Genomic DNA, 26228 nt, shown 5'->3' with positions numbered 1-26228 from the left:
ATTTGGTCATTTCAGTAGTTAAGGTGTTAAATGGCTAATAAAAAAAAAATTACAATAGCTTGGGAGGGGGCTTATCATTAATGAACTGACCAAGCATGACCTCAGAGCAATGGAGCTTCAACCCAGATCTCTCCGTACAAGGTGGAGTTGAAACTAGTGGGATATTTTAACATGTGTAACTCAGGCAAGATTTCTGAGACCACAATGTAGCAGAGGAACTTGGCTTTCAATGCTATTCCAACTTAACCCAGAAGTATTTGATAATTATTTCAAAGGAGACAAAACTCCAGAGGGAACGAGAATTTATAGTGGGGTGTTTTCCCTATTTTCATGCTTTTGGAACAAACCTAGCAAAATTATTATTATGGAATATCTGGCTGTTTGAGTTGCCTGTGTTCTTCCAATGCAATTTCCATCTTTTAAATTTGTCTCGCAGATTCTTCTTAGTTCCATTCATGCAAACACATCAGGGCTATTATGCAAACATCATGAATGACACTCCAGTAAAAATAAGCAAGTGCTTAAGTGCTTTCAAGAATGAAGCACTGGTGAGCATCCCATTCACGAGCAGTCAGAGCTAGACATAAAGGAGCTGATTCCTTGTGAGTATAAGAAATAAGTATTTTGTATCATGCTAAATTTTAGGTGAGTAGGAATTCAATGACAGCTGTACAGTGAGATATGTATTTATAAAGCTACTGCCAAGTGATAGGAAAATTTTTCCAGTCTGTTTCGGGACAGGAATATGCAAGTCATGTAAATTACCATTGTTCTTTAAAAATCAATTACTTGATTTTTCAATTTCTGTCACCTAAAATTCTTGTCCCTGAACTGATCATCACAGAAGCAGACCAGGAAAAAAAGATGTCAAAATGGTTGCTGATTTTTCTTAGAATTAAAGCATAAAGGAAATGGCATATTTTTGAGGTGTTTTCTTGCTCTATCCAACTGGAGAAGGCTATGAAATAAATTCTCTTAAGAGCAAATGGTCACAACTCCATTGATATGAACTGCATCACCTTCAATTTATACCCGAACAGGCAATATCATGAAGGTCCTTATTGCTTCTTATCTGCACACAGAGGTCATGGCAACAGCAATGACATCCACAGAAACTTTAGGTACATAATACTAAGCACAATTTAGGCACACAGCACTACCATTTTCAAATACTGATTTCTGGCACAGAAAAATGCTCAAGCCCAACCCCAAGTGCAATGTTTAGTAATTATGTTTCTAGATATGTAAAAACTAATAAACTGTCTCAGATCCTCAGTATGGGTAAAATTCTGTCCTTGACTGCACATTGTCTCACAGACCCTTAAAGCAAGCAATGCTTTCACAGTATACAAATCATCTCCTGTTCTCCAGATGAGATCTATGCCTTTTTCTATGCCAGAAAAAGTGTAGATTTCCACATTCATATTTTTTACTAGAGGGATTGTAAGAAAAGGTAATTTATTCTACACTTTTAAATCAGGGTGCTATTCCAAACAAAAGAACTTTAAGCTGATGTATCAGATATAGCTGCAATTTTAGGGAGATTAATCTACCTGAATGAAGCAGTCTTAGTACATAAACAGATGAAAGCTGTAAACACGGTATTTGCATATCTTTACATATAAAGCAGACATCAAAATGGAACTTAGACTTTACAATAACTTGTGAAAATCACAAAAAATACTATAAATACCCCTATGAATAAAGCCAAGTATACTTCAGTCCTATTTTTCATTACTCAGACCTGCCTTGCAGAGTCAATGCCATTGAATAATCTCAAATTCTCCTCAAAAAATCAGAACTAAAAAATCACGAAACCTAATTGCTGTGAGTCACTTGTGACAGATAACAATATAGATCACCTTAATTTAATAATCAATAAAACCTCAGCTGAACACAGAAGGTATTGCTGTAGCTCAGAAACAGTAACTATTTTCTTTGTATAAGAGGATCCAGGGAAAGCCTGTGGAAAAAAATCAAACATATCTTACATTTTAAGAAATTATCAAATTAAATTCACAGTATAATAATGGTGCTTGTTTGCAGATTGTTTTTGTTTTGGGGCTTTGCGTTTGTTTGAAGTTAAACTATTCAGAAACCAATTTATAGACACAGAGGTAGAGACATGGTTTAGCAGTGTCAGGTTTACATTTGGGCTTGACAATTTTTAAGATCTTTTCCAACCTCAGTGATTCTATTAAATATAAGAAAGAAGAATTTATCTGAATATTTTTGCTATCAAAACATTGCTTAAACTTTGTAGAGCTCTTTGTGATATCAGAGTACGTATCAATTTCCACTATGCAACTGATTAACATCAAAGAACTGCAGTTCCTCTTGTGGTTCAAATAAATGCACTCAGGCTTACACCTCTGCCTAGAACAGCTGGTACTGTGCAGGAAATTTTATAGTTAGAAATGCATTGAATCATAGAATCATAGAATTGTTTTGGATGGAAGGGACCTTAAAAGTCACCTATATCCAGCCACCCTGCCACAGGCAGGGAAACCTTTTGCTAGACCAGGTTGCTGAGAGTTCCATCTATCCTGGCCATGAACACTTTCAGGGATGGAGCATCTACAGCTTCTCTGGGATACTTGTTCCAGAGCCTCACTGCCATTACAGTAAAGAATTTCTTCCCAATATCTAATCTAAAATTTGAAGCTTTTCCCTCTTGTCCTATCACTACATTTTCTTGTCAAAAATTTCTCTCCAGCCTTCTTGGAGATGGTCCAGCCTTTTGGTCACTGTTGTGCAAATAACTGCATCTCCCACATGTATGAGAAATATCTAGAATAGATGTTATAGAGATGGGGTTCTTTGCAGATTGGAGAAACTCAAACAAATTGAAGTAAACATTTTTGATAATTACTTAGAACGGGGAAGACTTATAAAGGTACATTGCCATATTTAGGTAGATTTTTGAGATATTAATGCTATTAAGAAGAGAAAAAAATGTTTAGGATACACACAAATACATTTTTTCATAATTATTTGGCAACTTGGATTTCTACAAAATCTAAGAATTTTTGCAATTTTAAAGAATATAGACTGGCATGAATATATTAAGGCTCCCTGGAATTATGATTGGAAAGCCCCATCACTCAGGTACAGTGTCTTAGAATGTTAGTCCATATCTGAAAAAAAACATGCCTACTAGGATAGTCCACAGATGATGAGGTTATATAAAAATGTGTCTGCTTCAAAGGTGACCAGATTGTTTGATAATGGATGGCCCAAGATAATGTGACCAAGATGGATCTGAGAAAATACACATTAAAAAGTAGTCTACAGAACTATGTATAAACAAAATCAAAGAAAACAATTCAATTTAGATCAATTAGTTTTGAATAGGTATCAAAATATTATCAAACTTTTAAAATACAGGTAATCATCAAAGTTGACCATAACAGGTGCAGCCTCTAGATTAGACACATATTGCTGAGGCAAACCCCAGTGAGCAGTGTAAGGGGATGTGTCTTTTCAGTCAGGTGTGCAGAACTGGTGCTGTGGCATCCTGCCCTGTATGACTAATTCCACAAGCATTGCCTTGTTATTGAGAAAGGCAGCTGTACCCTAAAGTCAGATCTCAGGTTTCATTTTTGGTGGCTGTTCTGGTTACATGCCCTTGAGGTTTGGTCCAGCTGTGAAATCTGAATGTAATAGTTCACTTAGTTTATCTTTAGTGAATTTCACTTAGTTTATCTTTAGTGACAATGCATTCTGCTGTAGTTACTGCTTGGTAGTAGCAGTGGGGAAGTGGAAGCTGCCCTTTCAAGGCTGGGATAGGAGCCCTGTAGCTTTTTTTTGGTGATGGATAAGAGAGATGATTCAGAGCATGTGAGCCATGTGGGGATGCATCCAGACCTACGCTGTTGTGCTTCTGGAAGAGGCTGGCCTGTGGCACTGAGCCAGGGAGGTTTCAACCTACCAAAAACACCTATAAGAAAAGGACTACGCTTGTAATAAACAGAATTTTCCTTAAAAGTATGAGTCTGATGATTAAAGGTGCAACATATGGCAACCCCTCCAAGAGCCTGATTCTCACAGAGACCTATACCAAGCAACTGCAAGAATATATTATCAACATACCCTTTACATGTCTGAATAATTCTCAACATTAATGCAGGCTCTGTGAGTGCTTTAGTGCTTCAAATAGAGCCCACAGTGAGCAGAAGTCCACTGATATTTCCTTTTCAGTTTTACAAACTTTATTCTTCAAAGAAGTATCTTTTTAATAGGCAGGAAAAGAGAGATTGTTGTAGTTTATTTATTGGTTTATCCATTACAATTTGACCACCAACTGCTATGGGAGAAGATTTCAAAAGCAGAAATAGGCAGCTAGATGCTGAACATGCACTGAACACCAAAGGGAGTTTGGCTTCTAACTCCCTTGTGCCTTTGAAAATCTGCCCCAGAAGCTTTAAGTATAACAAATCAACTCAGTGCTGACTCTGTATTACATATTCTTGTTTTCACTGCAAACTTTAAGCAAATCACCTATTTCACAAAAGAACACAACATTTTCTTATTTTGCAATAGACTGCATTTTAAAGCCAATGAAATAAATGACAATGACTGACAGACTCCTTAGTGTACAAGCAAAATGAAAAAGATACCAGGAATTGCTCTCCTCCTGTGCTAGGGATCATACATTACCCCCCACCTCCCAAAGTCTTTTTTCTGCTGTGGAAAGCACAGCAGTCCAGCTGAGATGACAAAGTACATGCTCTCACTTTGGATGGATGACTAGGGATAGTCACTCATAGTCACTTATCCCCTTAAAAAGAGGACCAAGGCCATTCACCTAATGTTAGCATATAATTCCTGCAAGGTACCTTTACAGCAAACACAGAACATACTCACAGATCATGATCAGACACTATCTGAATTTTTGCTGTCTCTCATCTAGGGTCCTAAAATTGGGCAAAATGATCTTAATCTCTATATGTCTTCATTGATACACAGGCAGTGGAATCTCAGAATGTCAGGACCTGGAACAACGTGAATGCCTTCTGCACATACTGTGAACTAGGAATACACTAACACCTTTATCATCCACTTCTGAATATTCTAAATGAAAATGCAGTAAGAAATGATTGAGAACCATGGTCCTGTGGGAAAAAAATTATCACACCACATCACTTAAATGAGTAAGGTCTTTTGAAACTGACAGAACTCTTTCCAATAAACTCTAAATTGGCAATATTCCATTACCTTTTCAATGACTTTTTTTGTGACTGCCTATAATGAAGTGATCCATTTCAACCTCGTGGACATTAGAATCACTATGATATGGCAGCTAATGTATTTCATACTGACTTTAAGACATTGCCAGGAGAATCTGTGGGGTTTTTAGAGGATCAAATGAATTTTGATCTACTTCCCAAAATCTTCAAAGAACTCATGTGCTCCCTCTTTCAGAAGACTCATATTCTCATCAAGAAGCATGGACCACAGATAACAAAACTCATAATTTATAGTTCTTGAATTTTATAACAATAGTCACCACAAATATTAAAAGAATTCTAAACTGATCAATTACTTAGTCATTTTCTTTTAAAAAGTATTTGAAGACATTAAATTATTGCATGCTTAGTATAGATGGTGGTGGAAATTCTGATCTTGCAGTCCATTTTACTATATATTATGAAGTATATTATGAAGGGCTGAAAAGACAAGCATTCAAGGCAATGCCAGGTAAACATGATGTGTGTATACTGCAAAGAACTGATGATAACTGTCATGGTTTGACATGGAAGTGAATTTTCTCAGGAAGTTGGTAGACAAACCAGTCAGTGGTCACATTTGGATATTGGCACCTGGAGTGATTGCTGAAGCCTGGACACGCCTCTGAGAACACAGAGGGGTTAAAAGCAAGAACTCCCAGGAGAACTCGCTCACTTTAGTTCATTGGAGAGTGCAGATCTGCCCTGCCCAGCCATGGGCTGGGTTGGGGAGTGGAAGCCGTGTGGCCTGGAGAGATAGGACAGGTGTGAAGGGCCTGGAACCGAGCCAGCTCCTGTGGATGGAAGGGTGGAGAAAGTCTGAGTCCCCCACCCAGAGGGAAAGAAACAGAGAGACTGAAGACATCTGGAAGTTTGCCGGCAGAGAAGTGGGGGGAAGGAGCCTAGCGTGGGAGATGGAGTCCTGGGCCGAGAGTTCAGCTGTCCGGGGAGTCCGTGACTTTTAACCCTTTCCTGGGAAATGAAGGCTTTGTGAAATATTGCTCCTCCTCAATTTGAAAGAGAAGAGAGACAGTCTGGGACCTGAGATGTTAGGAAAAGAATCCTAGGTGGGAGGAGATGATGGAGTGGCTTTTGTCTGGACTTTTCTTGTTATCCATAGAATGAACCAATTTCTCCTGCAATAGAGACTGCATTTTTAGGGGGATGCAATGGTGAGCCAAGAGACCTGCTTCAGCAACTACCAGCACAGGAGTGAAGTGAACAGAGAAAAAGGTTGAGGAGGGTGTGGTGGTGCCCTCTGGCTTCAGGAAGATGAAGATCTCTGTTCTCAAGACCCTCGGCCCCAGGGGAGGAGAAAATGGGGGGGGGAGGGGGGAACTGTTGTCCCAAAAATGAGAAACTGAACTGTTGTTTTCCTTTGGTCCTTGGCAAAGCATCCTTGAAAAGAAAACCTATGACCAGTCTGTCCATGCATGGTAGTGAGAACACTGTGACATGGAGAGGAGAGTGTCACAATGGCAGATTTTTTCCGGGTGGTGCCATGTGTGACATGGAAACACAAGAAGTGGCAATTATGTTTCCTGGGGGTCTGTGGCACAGGAGAGACTCCTCTCTCCCTTTGATGGACTGAGTATTGATTATCTGAAGGGTAGAAACCTGACTGAGGGTCCAAGTTGTGTCTCACTGTGGTTTGTTGGAATTGGCGGTGGGGAGGAGGAATGTTTTGGAAAGTTTTCATTCTGGATTTAGTGTGTGTGTCTTATAGTAGTAGTAGTTTAATAAAGTTTTTTCCCTTTGTTATTAAGCTTGGGCCTGCTCTGCTCCGCTCCAGATCGCATCTCACAGCATTTATTTGGGAAGATGCATTTTCATGGGGGTACTGGCATTGTGTCAGCATCAAACCATGACACTAATATAATCAGAAATCTGTCCATGTGAAAAAATGACAGTGATGCTATATTGAATTCAATCAGAACTCATCTGATTTTTTTCAGAACTGAAGTTTGGGAGTTAAGCTCCCTAGAAACAGATATAGAGACTTTATACAGGAAAAGAGAAAGGTGAATCTGAGAAGCAGATTATTTTTATGGTGAGTTCTGATCTTAGTGTGTAGAAGTCCCACAGACATACTAGGTTACTGATGTTTTCAAGAAGAAAAGCCCCTCTTGTACATCTTTTTTACACAGAGAGGAACTCTAATTTAGAAGTTAGGAAAGGCAAGGCAATGGCAACTTAGAAAGTAGATGAACTGTAAAGGATTAAGTAGGAAGGATAGATCATCACTACTCAGAACTCGCTGTTTTAGAACAGCCAGCTAAAATGTTGTTTAAGAAGGGAATGAGATGACAAAGAACAAAAAATTAATTCAGTAAAAAAGGCTAGACCTCTCTCAGTTTCATGCATGAAGGGTAGAACATGGTTCTTCCTTCTTTTCAAATGAAAAAAAATCATGACTGGCTAAAGCAAGCAGGAAGATATTTAATCTCATTATTTATGAATATCATTATGCTTCTCTTCAGAAGGGCTTTTTGCCAGCTTTACTTAAGCAGCAGTTAGGCACTTTCTCAAAACTCCATCTTTGAATGGTATTAGCAAAGCCAATCACTGTCCAGTGTCAGGCCATCCAATATTTGGGAAGAAAATTGAGGTTGTGCTGAGGGGTCAGTGCTAGCAATGTTTGCATTTCAAAGATTTAGATGGTCCCCATCTAGCTTAGTCAATATGTAAGTAGAGAAATGAGAGTACATGATAATTTCCTAATGACTCTATTCTGTTGATGGGCCTATTAGATTTTTCCTATGAAGGCACATATTATTGATAATGGGCTACAGCAGGAAGAACATCTCAAATTCTTCTTTTACAGGGGCAAAATTCCACTGGGTTATTCTTTTCCCATACTTATAGACAGCTACTGTGAGTAATGCTGCATTGTAACTGAAACTTCAATGCAATCAATACTTTGATTTTATAACACCTTCCCACTCAACCAAAATCCTAGATTTATTACGCATACAGGACCCAATCCTGTCGTCACTGAAGTCAGTGGAAAGACTGCTATTTAGCTCAGGTTAGCAAAGTTTTGATGGATAATTGCAGTAAGCATTAGTGTACTCTCTTACTTTGTAGTAACTGTAAGGCTGTTTTCCTTTGAAAAAAAGGGTCATCAACCTCTTTACCCCTCCGCCCTGAAAAGTTAGTACACATAAATGGAGAAGAAATAATTTCAGTGTATCTGCATATGCACACCCTCACTGCAGACACATCATGAGTTTGAAGTAGGAGTTCAATCATGAGATTGAAGTAGGACTTAGAAGCAGATTAACACATAAAAGAAAAAAGACTTAAGGAAGCAGTTTAGAGACATTTAAGTAATTTTAAACCTGAAATTGTCACAAGGTTGCTTAAAACAGACTATCAAATTATTTTCCAGTAAACACAGGGAGATAACTAGCTGTGAAATCTGGCAAGAACCTGATCAGACTGTCTCCCTCTGCAGGCCTGTACAGACCACTCACTGTAAGGAACTCCTACATTAGAAGATCCCTGAAGTGTGGATAGGTACAAATTAAGTGATTGAGGTACATAGGTGACATTCATCTACTCTGAAAAAATATTTTGAGGTGTGGCAGAAACTATTTCTGCAACTTCTATTGGGAAAATAAATACAAATGTGGATTTCAAAAGATTATTTGTATCCCAGATGTTCTATTGGGACTCTCACAGCTACTACTTTCCAGCTTAGCACATCCAGTGAACCCACCATCAGAACTCAGGAAACTGCAGCAAAATCTTCCTGATAAAAAAAATCACAGAAATCCTCTCAGGACCCTTCTCTTATGAGCTGGTGAAGCAAACGCAAAAGTTCAGTTAGTATAAGCCATACAAACACATTTCTTGGAACATCTGCCAAAGCAAACGTATCTCTAGAGATTATGTCACTTCAGTCAAGGACTCTTTGAGTCTAAGTGTAATTGGTTCATAATGATTATTTTTAAAACACTGATGATTGTGCACCTAGTTATATGTGCATTCTCCTCATTTTCCTCTCCTGCCTGTTAAAACTTCTTGTGAAGACCCTGCTATTAAAAGGTAAGCCAAACATTCAATGTCAAGATAGAAGGACTGATTCTATCTTTGAAATCTCTTTCATCTGGCAACCTGGCAGAATTTAAGTTCAACCAAGCAGTCTCAAGGTATGATGAAAAAATAGACTGAAGACACTTGACTAACAGCTCTTGCTGACATGTTTGATTTTTAATCTCAATGTATTTCATTCTCTATTTATGGTGCTTCCACTACCATAATAGTGGTCTAAACCCCATTTAGGAGCAGTATCTAATAAGGAATAAAAACCTTAAGTACCCTAGACAGAAGAGGTGCTTATAACAATTTTTAAACACCTACATAAGATTGCCCTTGCTTTAGCTTTACACTTCTTAATTTCTTCTTTAAAACATTAACTCTTTACTTTTTTTTTTTTTCTCTGACCATGGATTCAAAAGTTTCTTCTGTGTTTGCCTCATTTTACTTCTTTAGCTTCTTCAATGCCTCCATTTCACCCAGCCATCTGAGTTCTTTCATGATCAGTATCATAATTTCTCACAATTTTTCTCATGGCCTGTACTCTTCTTGTTCTCTTTTCTCTCTTCTGACAACTTACCCCTCTGTTTATGGATTAGTCTTTGCCATGTTACAATCTATATTATTTTACCTACATTTCCTTATATTTCACTTTCAACTCCTTGCTATTCTTTATGGAAGAAGAATGAGAACACAAGAATAATATTAGAGTTACTGTAACGCTCTCAGGACTCCCTTTGAAACAACTTGTTTCCTCTGATTTAATCTTGCCCTTCTTCAGGGCCCTATGAAACTATTACTTTCTCAATCTACCAAAACTAAAGTTTAGGAAGACACCATTTTTATCTGCTTGGACCTAACACTTCTTAGACTAGTGTATGTTCATACCTTCATCAATTCCCATTTCACCTGATTGCTAAGGTAGTATATTTGAGAACATACTTCTCATCCTCTCTTCAAGTTACTGTGTGGGTTTTCTGTCCTTGTTTTCCTTCTCTCTTCTCTCTTCGCTCTACACCTTGTTTCTCTTCAGCAAATACAAATTCGACTACCATCTGTTTGCTAATGACTCATAGATGTACTAGTTTACTCCAGACTAATCTCCTTATGTCCAAACTGAAATCTCAGCTTGCCTCTCTGACATATCTTCATGTAGATATAGCCATCATCTCCAATGCATCATGTATCAAACACAAAGCCTATCCTTTCCTATACACTAAACCTTTCTTTCTCAGCCAGTTAGCTCAAAATGTGAGTCATAGACATAACTTATAAGTCTTTCTCCTAACACACAGAAGATCTCTAGTTTCTAGCAACTGAGTTGCAAGACTAAATGAGATGTAAGACCTAGCATGAGGAAACCACACCAAGAGAGCTAGGTTGAAATGCTTAAACAAATAGTATAGAATAATCATGGTAGCTCAAGTTAACAGCAATTCACTAGATGTTAAACCGAGCCCTTTCTTAATAAGCCAACGAGAGCTCATAATTAAGACGCTGCATAGCTGTACATCAGTCAGCAGCAGGGTCACTCAGGTAGACAGCTCAAGGGAAGTAACTAGATTCAGTACAACTTTGGTATGGAACCCTCCTGACAGGTATGACCAAAGTCTCCTCACAAACAAACATCTATCCTCTCTCAACCAAAGCAGGATCTTTCCAGCTCTGACAAATGTAGTATAGCCCTTCTCATATCCAATCAGATTTTTGCCAAAAAAAAGAGATTGTTTTCTGAGCTATTTATGGCCTCTCGTCTCTGCTTCTTCAATGTCTCTCCCATTTGATAGAAGTTGCTACTTTTCATTCTCAAAGCCTGCTGACACTGCCACATTTTACTCACTGTCAAGATACTGACGTACTTGTCTATTTAGACCATTATCCTAGCTACTGTTACCCACATTGTTAGCCTTGCATAGTCATACATTATGCTTTGCAGGGTCTTCTTATGCTCAACAAGAAAACAAATAATCTTTTTTCCTTGAACTACTACAACAAAGTTCCCTTTTCCCCTGTTAACCCTCCAAAGCTAAAAAATGATAAACTGAGAAACAGTTTCATAGTAGAATAATGATCTTGATGTTGTCTCCTACAGGCATCCTGAAGGCTAGTACCTACAAATTCCACCTCTCCTCAAAGGCAGAAATGTCTTTCATAAGACTCATCTTCCTAACATCAATTACTAATGTCACCTTAAGGACAGATGGGATGAGCCTAGGTTCTCTGAAAAGAAAGTGTGTTAGAGCCAGCCCCTGAGGAGCTAAGTAGTGCTTGACAGTAGTTTAAAGCAGGCAACTTATATTTTCCCATTGCAACGCTTTTGCCAACTGTTCCCTCTAAACTAAGCATTCCACAGGGGAATACAATATAGCAGAGCAGGTGCAGGCCACCCAGGGCCCTCTTGAACAACACTATCATATCCTCTTTGCTGACCAAAACTCCCTTGAAGTATCCTGCCAGACAACCTGTTTTCTCCTTCTTTCCCCATCTTAGAAGGCTAGTGATACTTACATTTATTGGCCTCTGCTGGTAGTATATAAAACAATGATGTAGTTGTAACTGATATTGCAGATGACATCGTTATTGTCAGCCTAACAAGAAATTCTAATTTCAACACAATATTACCATAAACAGAAAACAGAGTCCAATCTAAGCCCAAGAAACAATTTTTTTGACTGTAGACAGAATGTGGGTGGCATGGCCTCCTTTTTATTCTTTATGGTATAACAAATTCGGGTTAGGAACATATGTACATATAAATATTTTTTTCATTGTTCCAGCCTAGACGACTGTTATGACTAAAGAAGTCATTAAATGTTTCAAGTCTGAAAACAGAGTTCTTGAAAAGAGAATGTGCTAAGTGAGAGTATTTGGAATGCTGGTCTCTGTTTTTGTTCACAACAAAGAGCTTATGTGACGAAAAACCATTTGGATGAAGTTGCTCATGGAGAACACTGTTCTACTTTCTGACTTCCTCACACTAAATTTCTGTTTTGCTGAAGACTTCTTATAGATCTTCTTATAGATTTTTTTTTTCCCCAGCATAATATTTTGAATTTTTGAGCTTTCACATTTTGAACTTCACAATAATCTTCTGGCAGAAAGTTACAGACTTCTGTACCCAGTGGCAAGTACAGATTGTGGCTATGGGTTCCTACAAACATCCCTTTTTAATAAGTATGTCGTATATTTTTAGATATGTTCTGAATCAGTAGTTTTTCTTGGAAAGGTGCAAATATTCTTGAAAGATGTTTCTTCCTCCCATAAAATGACAACATGGAAATATGGATTCAATATTATTAACATAGCAAGCTGAAAAAAAATTAAAAGAAAAGAGGAAATCTAACGTTTCAGGCCTTTGTTTTATATGGCACAGAGGAACAAAAGGACAAGCTCTCAACTGAAAATAAAATCCTTGTCAAGCTACTTTTAAATCACCCTGATTAGTACAAATAGTCTCGACATATACACTCCCCATACCGTCTATAGGGAATAGAAAGAAATATTGCCTCTGTTCAAACTCATAAATTTGTGGATTTTATGGTAGTACATTAGGTACTTAATATACAACAGAGAGATTACAGTCATTAGGTTAGATCATATTCTGTAATTACCATGTTTAGGTACTGCAGTTCCACACTGAACTCACATCAGGTTGGTGGAGACTCCTCCTGGAATGCCATGCTTCAGTTCCAGAGTCATCTTCTGGCTTTCTTGGCTTTGGGGAAAAAAAAAATTATTTCACACAAGGTTTGTAAAAGTCACTGTGACAGCTACCTGAGTCTGTTGAGAGGCTGAAATCTTCTCGGGTGGGGTGGGGTGGGAGCAGTTTGCTATTTTGTTTATCTCTGTAAGGCACTGTCTCAGGTGACAAATGGTAACATGCTAAAGGCCAGCAATGTTTATGTGCTATGGTTTACTGACACAGGATGTAAGAAAGGAGAGAAGGCATCTTTTGCAGTTATACTGCTTGTGGTGCTTAGTTATTTCACCTTATCTAGGTGCTATGAAGGGAAGAAATTAACATTTGTATAGCTCAAAAGAGAAGGAATTGGGTCCCAAAAGCTCAAGGAAGCCCTGAAAAGCCTCAGAACAGAAGGCCTTGGATACAGTAAATCTATGCTTTGTGAGTTGAGACCAAGAAGGCACATATTATATCATACTGGAGCTTTGGCAGAATCTGCCATAAGTAGGATTAAACAGCAACTTCTCAAGAGTGCTTACTGAAACAGCATAGCAAAAAATTATACCATCATTACTGCTTTCAACTACACACAGACAGCTATAAATGGTGTTTATTTATGATTTTTCAAGTATCCCAACTTAACAGACAATACAAAAAAAAAAAAAAATTATTGGCCAGATGCATTGCAAACAATTGCTCATTTCAAAAATCTGAGCCCCAGACTACTGGATGCCAGAAAGTAAGCCTCAGCTTAAGTTTAGTGCCCATTTCCATCTTTCTTACAATCTTTAGCAAACTCCCCCCAGTCCTCTGACAAGGATAAGTGGAATAGCCTGAGCAGCTCTGACTGGGGAATTCTGCACAGCAGCTTGGTTACATGATGTCTGGTACTAACAAGTATTAGCACCATTTTACTTTCACGAATGGAAAAAAATGAGTCCCGGAGGTGTTCTTAAAATATGGATGAATGCTAACTAAAACCAGATCCCTTCTGTGGAAGTGTTTGGAGGGCAGTGCGTTTGGGAGCTGTCGGGAAAGGCAGTGAAGGGGCTGCAGGCCTGGCCCGGCAGGGAGGGAGCGCTTGCCACGAGATGGCAGCAATGCCACGTCTGGCTCGGCATCCTGCCTGGCTCTGCTTTTTTAATTTTTTTTTTTTTTTTTTTTTTGACTGAGAACCACAACGTTTTTTACATAAATACAAGCTTATTACAAAGTCAGCCTACCTCCTTCGGTGCCCATTCACCACCTTCATGCAACTTACAACGAGAAAACAACTTTGCATATTTCCCCACGTAAGTGAATAATTACCACCTTGAAACTACCTTTCTGAAAGGGCTTATGTTTCTGTCTTTCCTCCCTATAAGCCTTTGTCTTTTAATTATGGATATAGGTAAGCATTAATTATGGAGTCAGGCCCAGCATGCAGTGATGGTGACACTTCATACTGGATTGAAAGCCAGGGTTGGGCACATTTTTGCCCCCCGTTTGAAGGCAGGCCTGGCACAGAAACCCTTGCTGGGATCATGGAGCATAGGGACCTGTGACAAGACAACCTTGGGTCCCCATTTCCTTTACCTCGGGCTCAAGGAACCAACCCTGCCTGCTCCAGGCTGGCGGTGGGGAAGCCTCTGGTGCATTCTGCCATGTCATATTTTGATTGGTTTTTCTTTACTTTTGGAAAGGATCGTTAATGGCAGAAATTCCTCTTGGCAACAGGAGCTCTGGAGAATGGCAACATAAAGACAAAGCAGTATTCTGCAAGGAGATACTGGCTCGTCTCCTTCCTCGCAGGAACAGCTTGTTCTGATGAACATCTTAGAAGGAACGAGCAGGGCACATTTTGGACCTGAAAGCCTTCTTCTCTCAAGAGTGGGGACGAAAGCAGAGGGTAATTTGACCTAGAACGAGGGACCCCAGCACTCGCATCTCTCGCACCCCGCATGTGGCTGGCAGAGGCGAGCCGCAGGCAGAGCTGGGGGACAGGACACCGGGGATCGCAGCAGCCTCCCGGGCAGGTGTAGCCCTACAGCCACTACCCTTCTCCGCGCCGGGGGACTCCGGGCCCGGGGAGAGCCATCGCTCCCCTGGGGCCTTTCGGCGGCCGGCAGCAGCCGCCCGGGACCGCGGCCGGGGCGGGGGCCGGGGCCGCGGCCGCCCCGGGAGGCCGTGCGGGGCCGTCCGGCGGCGCGGAGGGGCTGCGGGCTCGGCCGGCTGCACAGCGCCGGGCCCGTCCCCTCTCCGTGGGAAGGGTTGGTTGAGTCCGGCGGCGGCGGCTTCTCGTGTGGCTGGCAGCCGCTCCGCTGCGCTGCCTGCGCTACTCTCGCCGCGATCCCTCCCTCCCCTTCTCTCCTTCTCCTCCTCCTCCTCCTCCTCCTCCTCCTCCCTCTCCTCCTCCTCTTCCTCGCACTCTCCGCATCCCTCTCCTGCCGACGCCGCCGCTGCCCGGCTCTCCCCGCCGGCGGCCGTGCATGCCTCGCCGCCCGCGGCCCCGGGCGTGCCTCCCCTCCCTCCCTCGGTGCCCTCCCTCCCCTGGGCGGGCTGCGGGCCGGCGGCGCCGGGGCTCCGCGGGCGCTGAGCGGCGCAGCCCCGCCGCGGCGCGGGACTGATGCTGTCTGTGAGCAGAGCGGAGCGAGCCGCCCGCGCAGTCCTGCAGGAGGCGCCGGGCGCTGCGCGGCGCTCGGGACCCGGACCGCTCCTCTCCGCCTCTCCTCGCCCTGTGGTGGTTATTTGGCGCTGTCCTTAGCCCCGCTGCCGCTCGGAGGACACGGTCGCAGCCGAGAAGAGCCGCCGAGGGTTTTGTGTGAGAGAGTGTGTGTGTGGAATAACTGCAGATATGACTGCGTGGAGGAAATTCAAGTCTCTGCTGGTTGTCTGCGCGGGGCTCCTCACTGCAGCTCAGGGTAAGATTCGGGTTTCTTGCATTGCATGCGTGTAGGCTGTAGTTACGGCACTCATAACCCCTCAGCTAAATCTCTGCCGCTCGGTTGAGTGAGCTCTCTCCCTCGCTTCGTTTCTGCGCCGGCAAACAGCAGTCTCCTCGAGCCCGGTCTCCCCTTTCTCCCTGCCTCCCACCTCCCGCCGGTGTTCCCCGAGGGCTCTGCTCTCGGCCGGTCACTTCTCCCGGGAGAAACCAGCCCCCTGGAGTTGGGCAGCGGCCGCTGCGACGCCGCGAGCGGAGCCGTGCGCATCCAGCCGCCTGGGCAGCGCCGGAGTTTGGGAACACTTCGCTCGCCGCGCACGCACGAACGGCACTCGCTGCCGTGTGAGGGACAATCCTCGGGCTGGCAAGTTTGGATCTCCCCTCCTCCCGCCTCCCCGGCTTTTGCCGTGCTCGAGGGGGAGCGCGGAGTGGGTGGTCGCGGAGAGCCGCCTCCGCCTGCTTTCAGCCGGCTCCGCTCCCCGCAAGTTGCGCGGAGGCGGAGATGCGGCGCTGGGGACACCTCCGCTAGCTGCCTGCCCGTGCCTGAGGGAAGAGGACTCCTCTCTGCTGGGTGTGCGGTGGAGAGTCTCTCAGCCTCAGCTGGGTTTCTTCTTAAAATCAATGGGGGAGGGTGGAGAAACGAGGGGGTGACGGTGGAGAATTTGGTTACACAACTTCAGTGCTGGCCTCAGCCCCATTACTTGCCTCATCGCTGGAGACAACAACTTCCCCATTATTCACTTCGCCTCTCATTAGCCCTGCGCTTTTTCATGCTGGGAGAGAAGCGAGTCTGTGTGTGTGTGAGAGAGAGGGAGGGAGTGAGGCAGCTCGCAGCTGAGCACCTGTCCCCGATACAGCCTCTGTCATCTCCCACCTCGCTCCCGGTTGTTCTGCCTGCCTCCGGGATGGCGGTTCCCCTTGCGGTTTGTACTGTCTGAGTCTCCCTTAACCCTTCCAAGGCGCTTTACATCGTTCCCACCATTTTATTTTTCTCACTGCTCTTTTCAGTGCGGGGGCGGCTGAAGCGGGGGAAGCAGGGCTATCGCGGCCCCCGGGTTGGCGGGCGAGGCTGGAACCTTCCCCGTCCTGCGGGTGCTCGCGGCCGAGCTCCCCCGTCCGCCTGGGCGGCACGGCAGGTGCCTTCCCTCCGGTAGTCGCTGGCCGTGATCTGCAAGTAAGAGGCGGTGGAAGGCCAGAGCAGGCTGCGGGGAACCGGGCAGGAGCTTTGCTTGGTCCGCAGGAGCGGCTTCGGCTCCGCAGCAGCCCGATGGCATCCCTCCTCTGCCCGGATCCTGCCGCTGCCGCGGTCCACCGGGCACCGCCACCCGGCTCCCTCTGTGGGAAGGGAGCGAGGCGCGACAGGCGCGCGGCTCTTTCGGGCTGTGAATCCGCGGCTCCCGGAGATGGGGCTGTGCCCGGCAGCACACACAGCCCGGGCCGGGCGGAGGCTTCTCGGCGTGGCCGCCCTACCCAAACTTCCAGCATCCCCACGCCCCAGTGCCTCCTTCCCCGGTCCCAGCCCGCGCACGTGCCGGGCGCCCGGCGCTGCCCCGGGCCCGGCCCGGCCCGGCGGAGCTCCGGGCGGCCGGCGGGGCTGCCCCGACAGCCGCGCTCGGGGCCCGGACCGCGGGACGAGGGGCAGCTGCTGCGCGGCCACGCCGCTCCCGGGCCGGGCCGACACCCGCGACTCATCTGTTAAATACACTGAAGCCGGCTATGTCGTTTGACATTTAAGTGTTTTCTTTTCATGGCTGACAGCACATACGAAAAGCTGGAGGCTGGATCATGGGTATTCAGCGACGATCCGACGTGTTTTGCTTGCATACAAAGGCTTTGCCAGGAACGTTTGGGCACTGCCTCTGATGCTGCTCTGCAGAATGTCATTATACCTGCTTAATGTGAACACACCCACTTAAAGGCTAAAGACTGACTTAATACTGAAGTCAAACAACAGGTTGAAGGGGAAACCATCGGGGACAGTTGACATAATTCCTTCCCATTTTACCTTCCCAGGCAACTGAGCACAGGTATCTATATTTAGTCAAATGTAATCCTGAGGCTGAAATTACGTTTATGCTTTAGAGAGTGAAAAAACTCCTTCCTTAGTAACATAAAGACCCAGGGTTTCAGGAGCACACAAAATCGTTTTTCTTATTAGATTCACAGAACTCTGTTTTACCAGCCCCTTGCTATCAAATCATATGGTCACTGTAAAAGGAAATCACCCAGGTTTTGCTTGGTTAGGGATTTTATAAGCGAAAAAAGAAGCAAGTGCTGAATTTCTGGAGGTGTTGCCACAGGCGTTCCCATATCTTTCAGTAAAATGACAGGTGGATTGCTTTCCACATTGTTCCTCGTTATGAAATGAAATGGAAACCCTTTGTTGCTGTGGAATTTTCTGTAACTTTTTTAAGGAACAAGGAAGGATGACAATGAACATTCATCTTTATTGACTGTGGTAGACTTGGGGTGCAGCTCTACACATATCTTTGGACTGATTTAATCTGATTGATGGACCTGAGCATTTTGTAAAACATTGGGGAATTCTTCCCTGTTCCTTGTGCTTTAAATCAAGGGAAATTAGTATGGAGTCATTTAAAAGAACCACTTTCCCAGAAGCTACCCTCTCACAGCAATTATGCTTCAACAAGACAGACGGCACAGTGTTCAGCTATGCATGTTAAGATTGGCTTGTTTATAGAGCCATTGGCTAATTCTGATATGTTATATTGTAACAAGAGCAAACATAAAGAACCCTACTGATTTTCTTGAAAGACAAAACACATCAGTATAATTTCTGTAAAAATTCATACTGGTATTGAACAAATAGTAGATTTAGACTCAATTCAGACTAAAATTCACAAAAAAAAAGAGTAAAAGATATTTCTGCTGTGACCTAAGGTCTATGGACAACCTATATTTAATATAACCTATATTCAGTAGAAATACATACTGCTTAATACCTAGAGTTGTTCCAGTACATGTTTTCAAGGTAATTTCCTGGACGTGTTTAGATAACCAAATACAGCACCTTGGTTGCCACCTAATTGCCTCAAACTAAATGTACATAAGCAGGCTTATGCACAGAGGTATAATTCAGATTAATGGAAATAACAAAGGGAAAACATTGCTGTTCTTAAATTAGATACAGACAGTAAAAGGACTCTCACATCTTCAGCTCAGGATTTTGTTTTTTTTTTTTAAATTAGACCTCAAAACATTTCATGTACCTTCTTTTTCATTTTTTATGTACCTTCTGTTTGCTGCTATCACTTTGTCAAAATTATTTGTATAACTACATCACACAAAGTTACCACTCTGTTTAAGGCCTACTCCTGTTGGACTGAGAGTGTTTGTCTGTTTTAAAGTCTTTTTTTTTTCCTCCAAAATAGTGCTTTTTAAACTATGAGGCAGGGCTCTCTAAGGGGCTCCATTCTCTTCCAGAAAAGACTAAAGTAATTCTGGGGGAAATGAGCTGAAAAAAAGAAATTTTTAAAAGAACATCAGGGCAATGTATTGAACACCCAGCTGTAAAACCAAGTATTTGATGGATGCATTCTCCATCCCCCAGCTCAATGAGGAATTTGCCATAGAAAGGCATAGTAGAGAATATCCAGCTCTGACCATGTAATATTTTAAAGTAAAAATGCGCTTAATTTTTGGTAAGATCTGTATCTGCACTATTTTTTTGCATTGAGATATGCATATGATGTCCTTAATTATGTATAGGAATAGGAAACTAGGTGAACTTGAATGTAATGTAGTGGAGAGCATATCAATGTCACAAAGATTCTCTACACACTCATTTTAGACTCATGAACTCGTACTTGAGGTTTGAATTCCCACTGTCAACCAGTAAAGATTTTTCAGTTTCTCTGGTGTGTGTGTGTGTAACAGGATACTGGTGTGAGAACCTGGAGATGGTTTACAGGCACATGAAGACATAAGCTCAAATGGAACTTCAGGATATATTGAAATCTGTGAGGCCACTTCAGAACCATCTCTGACTTGTACAGATAACCATTCTGCAGATTGCCTATACTACAAATCTGTCTATTTTACTGACTCTCACTCATGTCCCTTTATACAGACATAAATGATTTTGATCAGATAATGTAGATTTTTTTTTTATTTGGGAAGGGCAGGCGTCATTTTTCCCCCTGCAGACTGCTTGTCCATATAAGCACTTCATCTAATTTTTACTCATGATGTGGTATTAGTATTACATATGCATTGATACTGGCGAGCTTTAAAAAAGACACCTATGGCACTTATGCGTCCGTAGCATTTACACTAATAAAAACTCTTGTCCAAACAAATTAGGAACAATCTGAAACTGTAAATATTTTGAGTTATGCATTCAAGATTTACGATGCTCTATAGAAAGGCTGAAAAGCCTCAGGGACCACTTTTTTCAACTTTTTCAAGATGTAATCTGTACACCATCACATTAAACTCCTCCTTGTAACCTTTCCTTGGAGAAGTGACTGCTTGATAGTGTCACAGTATAAAACCTCCGGTGGATTTAAAGACAAAATTTAATTTCATCGTGCTCAAATCTGTATTGAACCACGGTGTTTCTCTTTGGCCATGATGACATTATTCTGCTGTCAAGCAGCTTTCCGAGTGAGCACACGCGGCAGCGCCGCGCTGCCCGCGGCCGGCAGGGGAGGCAGTGTGGGAAGGGGAGCTGCTGGTTTAACTGCATGGTTCGCCAGAGCAGTAGCTTAAGTGTGACACCTGATCTCTAATAAAACTCAAGTGTACAACTGGATTCAAGTCAGGGTCACAGAATAAGAATCTGGCCTCTAGTGCTCCATATGGCTGCAAAATTAGTCATATTAGACTGAGATAAATTGGGTGTTCTTCCCATTTTTGCAGTGAGCAAAGAATAAGAATCATATGAAAATTCTCCTAATGTGTATGAATCACTTTCTTTTACTTAGAATTTTTTACTTTTCTACATCAGCTGTAATTTCCCTTAAACCATTTTTTATCAACCACAAACTTTTGAAATAGGAGAAAAAATTGCATTAATGCCTGAGGAAAACTGTGAGATCTTTCTTTGTCCTGACACATCTTTGTTCTGGCTGGATGAAAGACCTCACTCCACTATATGACATTTCTATTGCATTTAAGAAAATCTACACTGTATTTGTTACAAGCATTTCTCAGAGGAATAACTACTTACACAAATAACTTGGATCACTGTTAGTGTTATATTGACACCCAAAGGCAAACATAGCTTTTTTCTGCATTTAGTAACTGAATGGTAAATAGAAGCATGAATGCACTCTTTCAAGAGTAATAATGCATCTTATTTCTAATTAAAAGTCTTACTTTCTCAGCGACAATAATTTTTTTCTGCATTTCTTTCTCATATAGACAAAAAAAAAAAGAAAATAAAGTGATGGTAGTTTCTTGCCATTTTTACCTGGAGGGCAGACTCATTTAAAGGACAAAGCAAGATATTTTAGCAATTATAGTAATGCTTTAATATCCATAATAAAAATTAATCACGGTTTCTTACAGATTTTTAATTATTTAATGATGCATTTTAATGATAAATTCATGCAAATTCTGAAATAGTGATTTGACTTCTTTCAAGTAAATTTCTTGTCTCATCCATGTCCAGTAAAAGACAACTTCAGGCAGTTCTAAGAGTCCAATTCTGCTGCATTGGAAACTAAAATTTGTATTGATTTCAGAAATAGCTCAATTGGCTACTTTTGAACAGATTGCTACTCCAAAGAATCCAGACAAAGCAGATATTGGTGGAGTTAGACCCTGTTTAATTTTTGCTCTTGTGGATAAGAACTTCTGACAATGTTTGCATCCATGAATGGTTTTAAAAAAGGAAAACTAGGTGAATCACAGCAATAAACCTTTATAATATTAATATATTTATGTATATGTGGAAGCAATATGTTTTTAAACAGTATCTCTGGTATCTCTGAGCATCTGATGTCTACCTTCATTTTTTTTTCTGCATTTTCCTTTAAAGATGTTATGGACAATACACAGAGAAACCAAGTATCATTTTAGTCTCTGGATGTTTTGTATCTGTCTTATGGTATCCTATGGATACTGAAGCACAGAATCATGTTCTGTATTCCTGTCTGTGTTGTGGCTTTCCAAAAGAAACATGTGCAGCACTGCAGCTGACACAGACCTGAATAAATTACAGTGGATAAAACTTTTTATGCAGTGTTTGTTTTGCGAATTTGCATGAAATATGGTCAGCATTTAAAAATTACATTTTGCAGTACTTGCTTCATGCCTTGTGTTCAGTTGCAGGGCAATGGTATTTTTTAATGCAATTTTGCCAGACATAAAGTTTTTATTTTTTTATTTCTTCTTTCTTGTCTGATAGTTTTACTTGGGTTTCTGGTTTTGTTTTTCCTTTTCTTTTCTGTTTTTTTTTTTGTTTGTTTGGTTTTTTTTTGTTTTTTTGGTTTTTTTTTTCAGATAAACATTTCTAAACCTGTGTTTCAGGGTTTTTATTGAAATGTTCTTATAATTCTGACATTTGCAGCAAACCTTTGAAATTTGTCACAGAGTAAATCTGGGTCTAGGAATATTTTTTTCCCCTCACCAATCCTATGATTTCCAGATCAAATATAGCCATGATACAATATTGCATTGTTTACTTCCTCTGACCTGCATTACTTGCCATATTGTGTTCACACATAAACACCAAAAGAACACAGATATTCAAACTTTTATTTACTTACACTGGTGCTGAAACACAACCAATTTACAGTGCACTAGGGAAAAAAGTGCAGCCAGCCTTGCCCTGTACTTGAAAGTTGGGTTCAAAGGTGGGCCTAAACACTGGGGACCACAACCAGGTTGTTTCCTTTTTTAAATACTGGCCCAGCTGTGGTGTGGATTTAAAGTGTTCTCACTGTGCATGCAATGCTGGCTTCTAAAATGGATGGCTAAGCTTGGCTTGCTTTGCAGAGTGTATCCAGAGTACACGGCTGGGATCTTAGGCTTGGCTTTGGGCATTGTGCTTGAGCTTGCCTTGTAAGAGTGTCTTGGGGCTGAGCCTGAGGTCATGGTGCATGTAACACCCACCATGGAACTCGGGACCCACACCCCGGCTACTGTGGGTGCTGCTGCTGAACAGCCCAGATGGAGCTGCAAGGAACAGGAAGGTCACTTTGGCAAGAAGCAGCTAGTGGCTAGATATTTGAGGAATATACATGAGTTTACAGAACCTGCCTTGCCCTGAACCTAGCAACAAAATGCAGGTGACTGTGAGGGCAAGAAAAAGAGGAAAGAAAGAATTATATTTTCACAACAGTGAAATGTCTGATAAAGCCACTTCTATAAAATAAAAAAAAACCAAAATTTAACTTATTTTTAGACTAATTTTGCATGCTTTTGGCTGTGAAACAAATGGTCATGACAAATCACACTGTTCTCACTGATGTTTGTGGGATATCAATGCAGAAGCTGACTACATTCAAGTGACTAAGTGCACTATTTTAGCTTTGCCCCAGCAGCCAGATTCTCTATTGGTATCCTGCTGATGTTTCTTATAATACATAGATTGTGTCATACCAAGCATGTTTTTGAGGGGGAGGGGGAAACATCTTATAATTCACTTTCAGAATCTCAGTTCAATCAAACAACTGCTAATATCACAATCAATGACCCTCTGCGTTTTTAGATATCTCTCTCGAGAAATTAAATTGATTTTCTTTATCTCAGCACATAAATATCCTCAGCACACATTTTGACCCATTGTTTGCAGTGACTCTTACACTGAAGAATATAGTATTAATAGATCTTATGAAGTCAACAGTGGCAGCAGGAGTAGCATTTTGATCATTAGCTGTACTCAGTTATTTCTGTTTAGCTTTCCTGTGAAATCTATTATGAAATTTAATTAATATAAATAAAAATATGGAAACCTTCCACTTTTTTTTTCTTGGTACATAATGTAGTTAACTTGAAAATAGTTGTAGGGAAAAAAACCATTCTGCTATGCAGAAGTAGGTAAATTAGACATAGACTCTGGTCATCAGTTAAGTAGTTTGGGTTGCTTTATATCAGATTTTAACTAGTTAGGAGCTGATCTAAAGGTTGGAGAACTCACAGAATTTTAAAAGTCTCATTAACCTTAAAAGGCTTTTTATCTTGCTCTTATTATAGTCACATTATCACACAAACAACTTGCATTGAAACGAGGATGCTAGAAAAAATCTAGCAACATTGAAGAATATTCAAACTCTTCGTTTGTTATGCAATTTGCCACAGAAATGCTATTTAGAATCACAGAATGGTTTGGGTTGGAAATAACCTTAAAAATCACCTCATTCTAACTTCTCTGCCATGGCCAGGGACACCTTCCACTAGACCATGTTGCTTAAAACCCCATCCAACCTGGCTTTGAACACTTTCAGGGATGCAATATCCACAGCTTCTCTGGGAAACCTGTCGCAGTGCCTAACCATCCTCACAGTCAAGAAGTTAATCATGATGTCTAACTAAACCTACTGTCCTTCAGTGTGAAGCCTTTGCCCCTTGTCGTGACACTACATGCTCTTGTGGAAAGTCCCTCACTGTCTTGCTTGTAGGCCCTCTTTAGGTACTGGAAGGTGCTGTAAGGTCTTCCTGGAGAGTTTTCTTCTTCACACTGAACAACCCCAGCTCTCTCAGCCTGTCTGTAGGAGAGGTGCTACAGCCCTCTGACCATCCTCATGGCCTCCTCTGGACTTGCTCTAACAGGTATATTACTGTGTCAGGAGCCCAGAGCTGGACACAGTGCTCCAGGTAGGGTCTTATGAGAGGGAGTAGAGGGGCAGAAGCACCTCCCTCAAACTGCTGGTCCCATTTCTTTCAATGCAGCTCAGGATGTATTTGGCTTTCTGGGCTGCAAGTGCACATTGCTGCATCATTTGAACTTCTCATCCACCTACATCCCCACGTCCTCCTCAGGGCTGCTCTCAATCCATTCTCTTTCCAGCCTGTTTCTGCTTGGGATTGCCTCAACTCCTGTGCAGGACCTTACAATTCAAATTTCAGGAGGTTTCCGCTGGCCCACTTCTCAAGTCTGTCCTGGATGGTTGTTTTCACTTCCATCCAGCATGAAGTCTGCCCTGCAATTTGGTGTTGTTTTTGCTTAAAGATAAATGATGCCTCAAATTTTTTTGACCTATCTGAAATGTATCTCACTCCACTGGCTTTCAGTGGTTATATAATTTATTTGGTTCTGAGGAAAGATTAACCTTTAATTGCTTTCTTTAGCAACATTTAGTAAACAGGCTGATAGCATGGAGATGATCTATGCAAACAGTAAAGAAGGATTTCTTCAACCCATGTTGCCATGACAATTTAGATTTTTCTTGTCAACTCCTGAGAAGCTTCAAAGTAATTTCTTTAAAGCAATGAATCAGGGGATATTTTGGAAATTGAAGTTGCTCTCTTTTTAAATTTAGTATCATTTAACACTGTAAGGGGTCTGACTCAAAAGATTGTAATATCTACATACAAGAACTATTACAAAAAATATAACATCATGTAGCTCTCTTTGTGGATCTCTGATAATTTACATCGGCAGTGAAGCTGACTTCAGATGCATTATTAAGTGCCTTAGATTTTATTTATTAACTATGTGATAATAATAAATAGTTATCATAAAAAAAAGAATGGATAATGAATAGTGGAGAGCCCAGCTTATAGCTGTCATTTTGATCCTCATGACAGTATTTTATCTTGCAGGTATTTTGAGGTAATTAGATTACAGAAGGATTAGAGAACAAAGATGGACTAAATATTTTATTTTTTTTATAGTTTCAATTATAACATTAGTTCAATGAATGAGAGCTAAAATCAAAAGGCTGTTGTCTGCATATTTAAATTGCTATCCCAGATTAGTCCCCTGTACAATGTTATTAGTAATCAAACTGAACTTTCCTCTTGTTATTTAATTGAAATAGACTGTTTTGAAAAGAACTAAAACTAGTCCAAACTAATTTAATTTAATTTAGTTCCTAAGAAATAAATTACTGGCTTAATGAGGTATTTCTTAGGTTGCTGTTAGCACTGATGAAAACATAGTAAATGGAAAGAAGATAATGTGAAATGCTGTTTCTGATGGGAAAATACATTTCTCTGTATAGAAGACAAGAAAAGTAGCTCAGTAATGGTTTTCTTTTTAAAATGTTCCTAACAGATGATGGTCACTGTGTTGGTGTACTTTGTTTACCGCTTTGCAATAGATTTGAGGTGAGTCATATCACATTAGAAGGAAAATTGAGAAGTTGTTTTGTCAAAGTGAATTCTGTTTTCCTTTTTTGTCATATATACTCAAATTACTAGTTCCCTTTAAACAGAGACACCTAAT

The 26228-nt window shown here is 41.3% G+C and overlaps 1 protein-coding gene and 1 long non-coding RNA gene across 3 annotated transcripts in view; both read left to right on the top strand.

The window, feature by feature from the left end:
• The first annotated feature begins 14122 nt into the window (after positions 1–14122).
• On the top strand, positions 14123–14712 carry LOC144246011 (uncharacterized). The gene is made up of 2 exons (XR_013339613.2): positions 14123–14243; positions 14634–14712. It is a non-coding gene; the product is annotated as an uncharacterized LOC144246011 (long non-coding RNA).
• A 768-nt stretch (positions 14713–15480) lies between these two features.
• The window catches only part of CSMD1 (CUB and Sushi multiple domains 1), a 1051612-nt gene continuing 1040864 nt past the window's right edge, over positions 15481–26228 (top strand). For both annotated transcript variants that reach the window (XM_031504428.3, XM_021551131.3), the window contains exon 1: positions 15481–15851. In XM_031504428.3, coding sequence (XP_031360288.2) covers positions 15785–15851 — 67 coding nt within the window. In that variant the 5' untranslated portion in view covers positions 15481–15784. The remainder of the gene's footprint in view (positions 15852–26228) is intronic.

This window comes from Lonchura striata, chromosome 3 (assembly GCF_050655825.1).
Source record: "Lonchura striata isolate lonStrDom1 chromosome 3, ASM5065582v1, whole genome shotgun sequence".
Classification (NCBI taxonomy): Eukaryota; Metazoa; Chordata; class Aves; order Passeriformes; family Estrildidae; genus Lonchura; species Lonchura striata.
The sequence above is the reverse complement of the archived record's forward strand: the minus strand, read 5'-3'. Positions and strand labels throughout refer to the sequence as shown.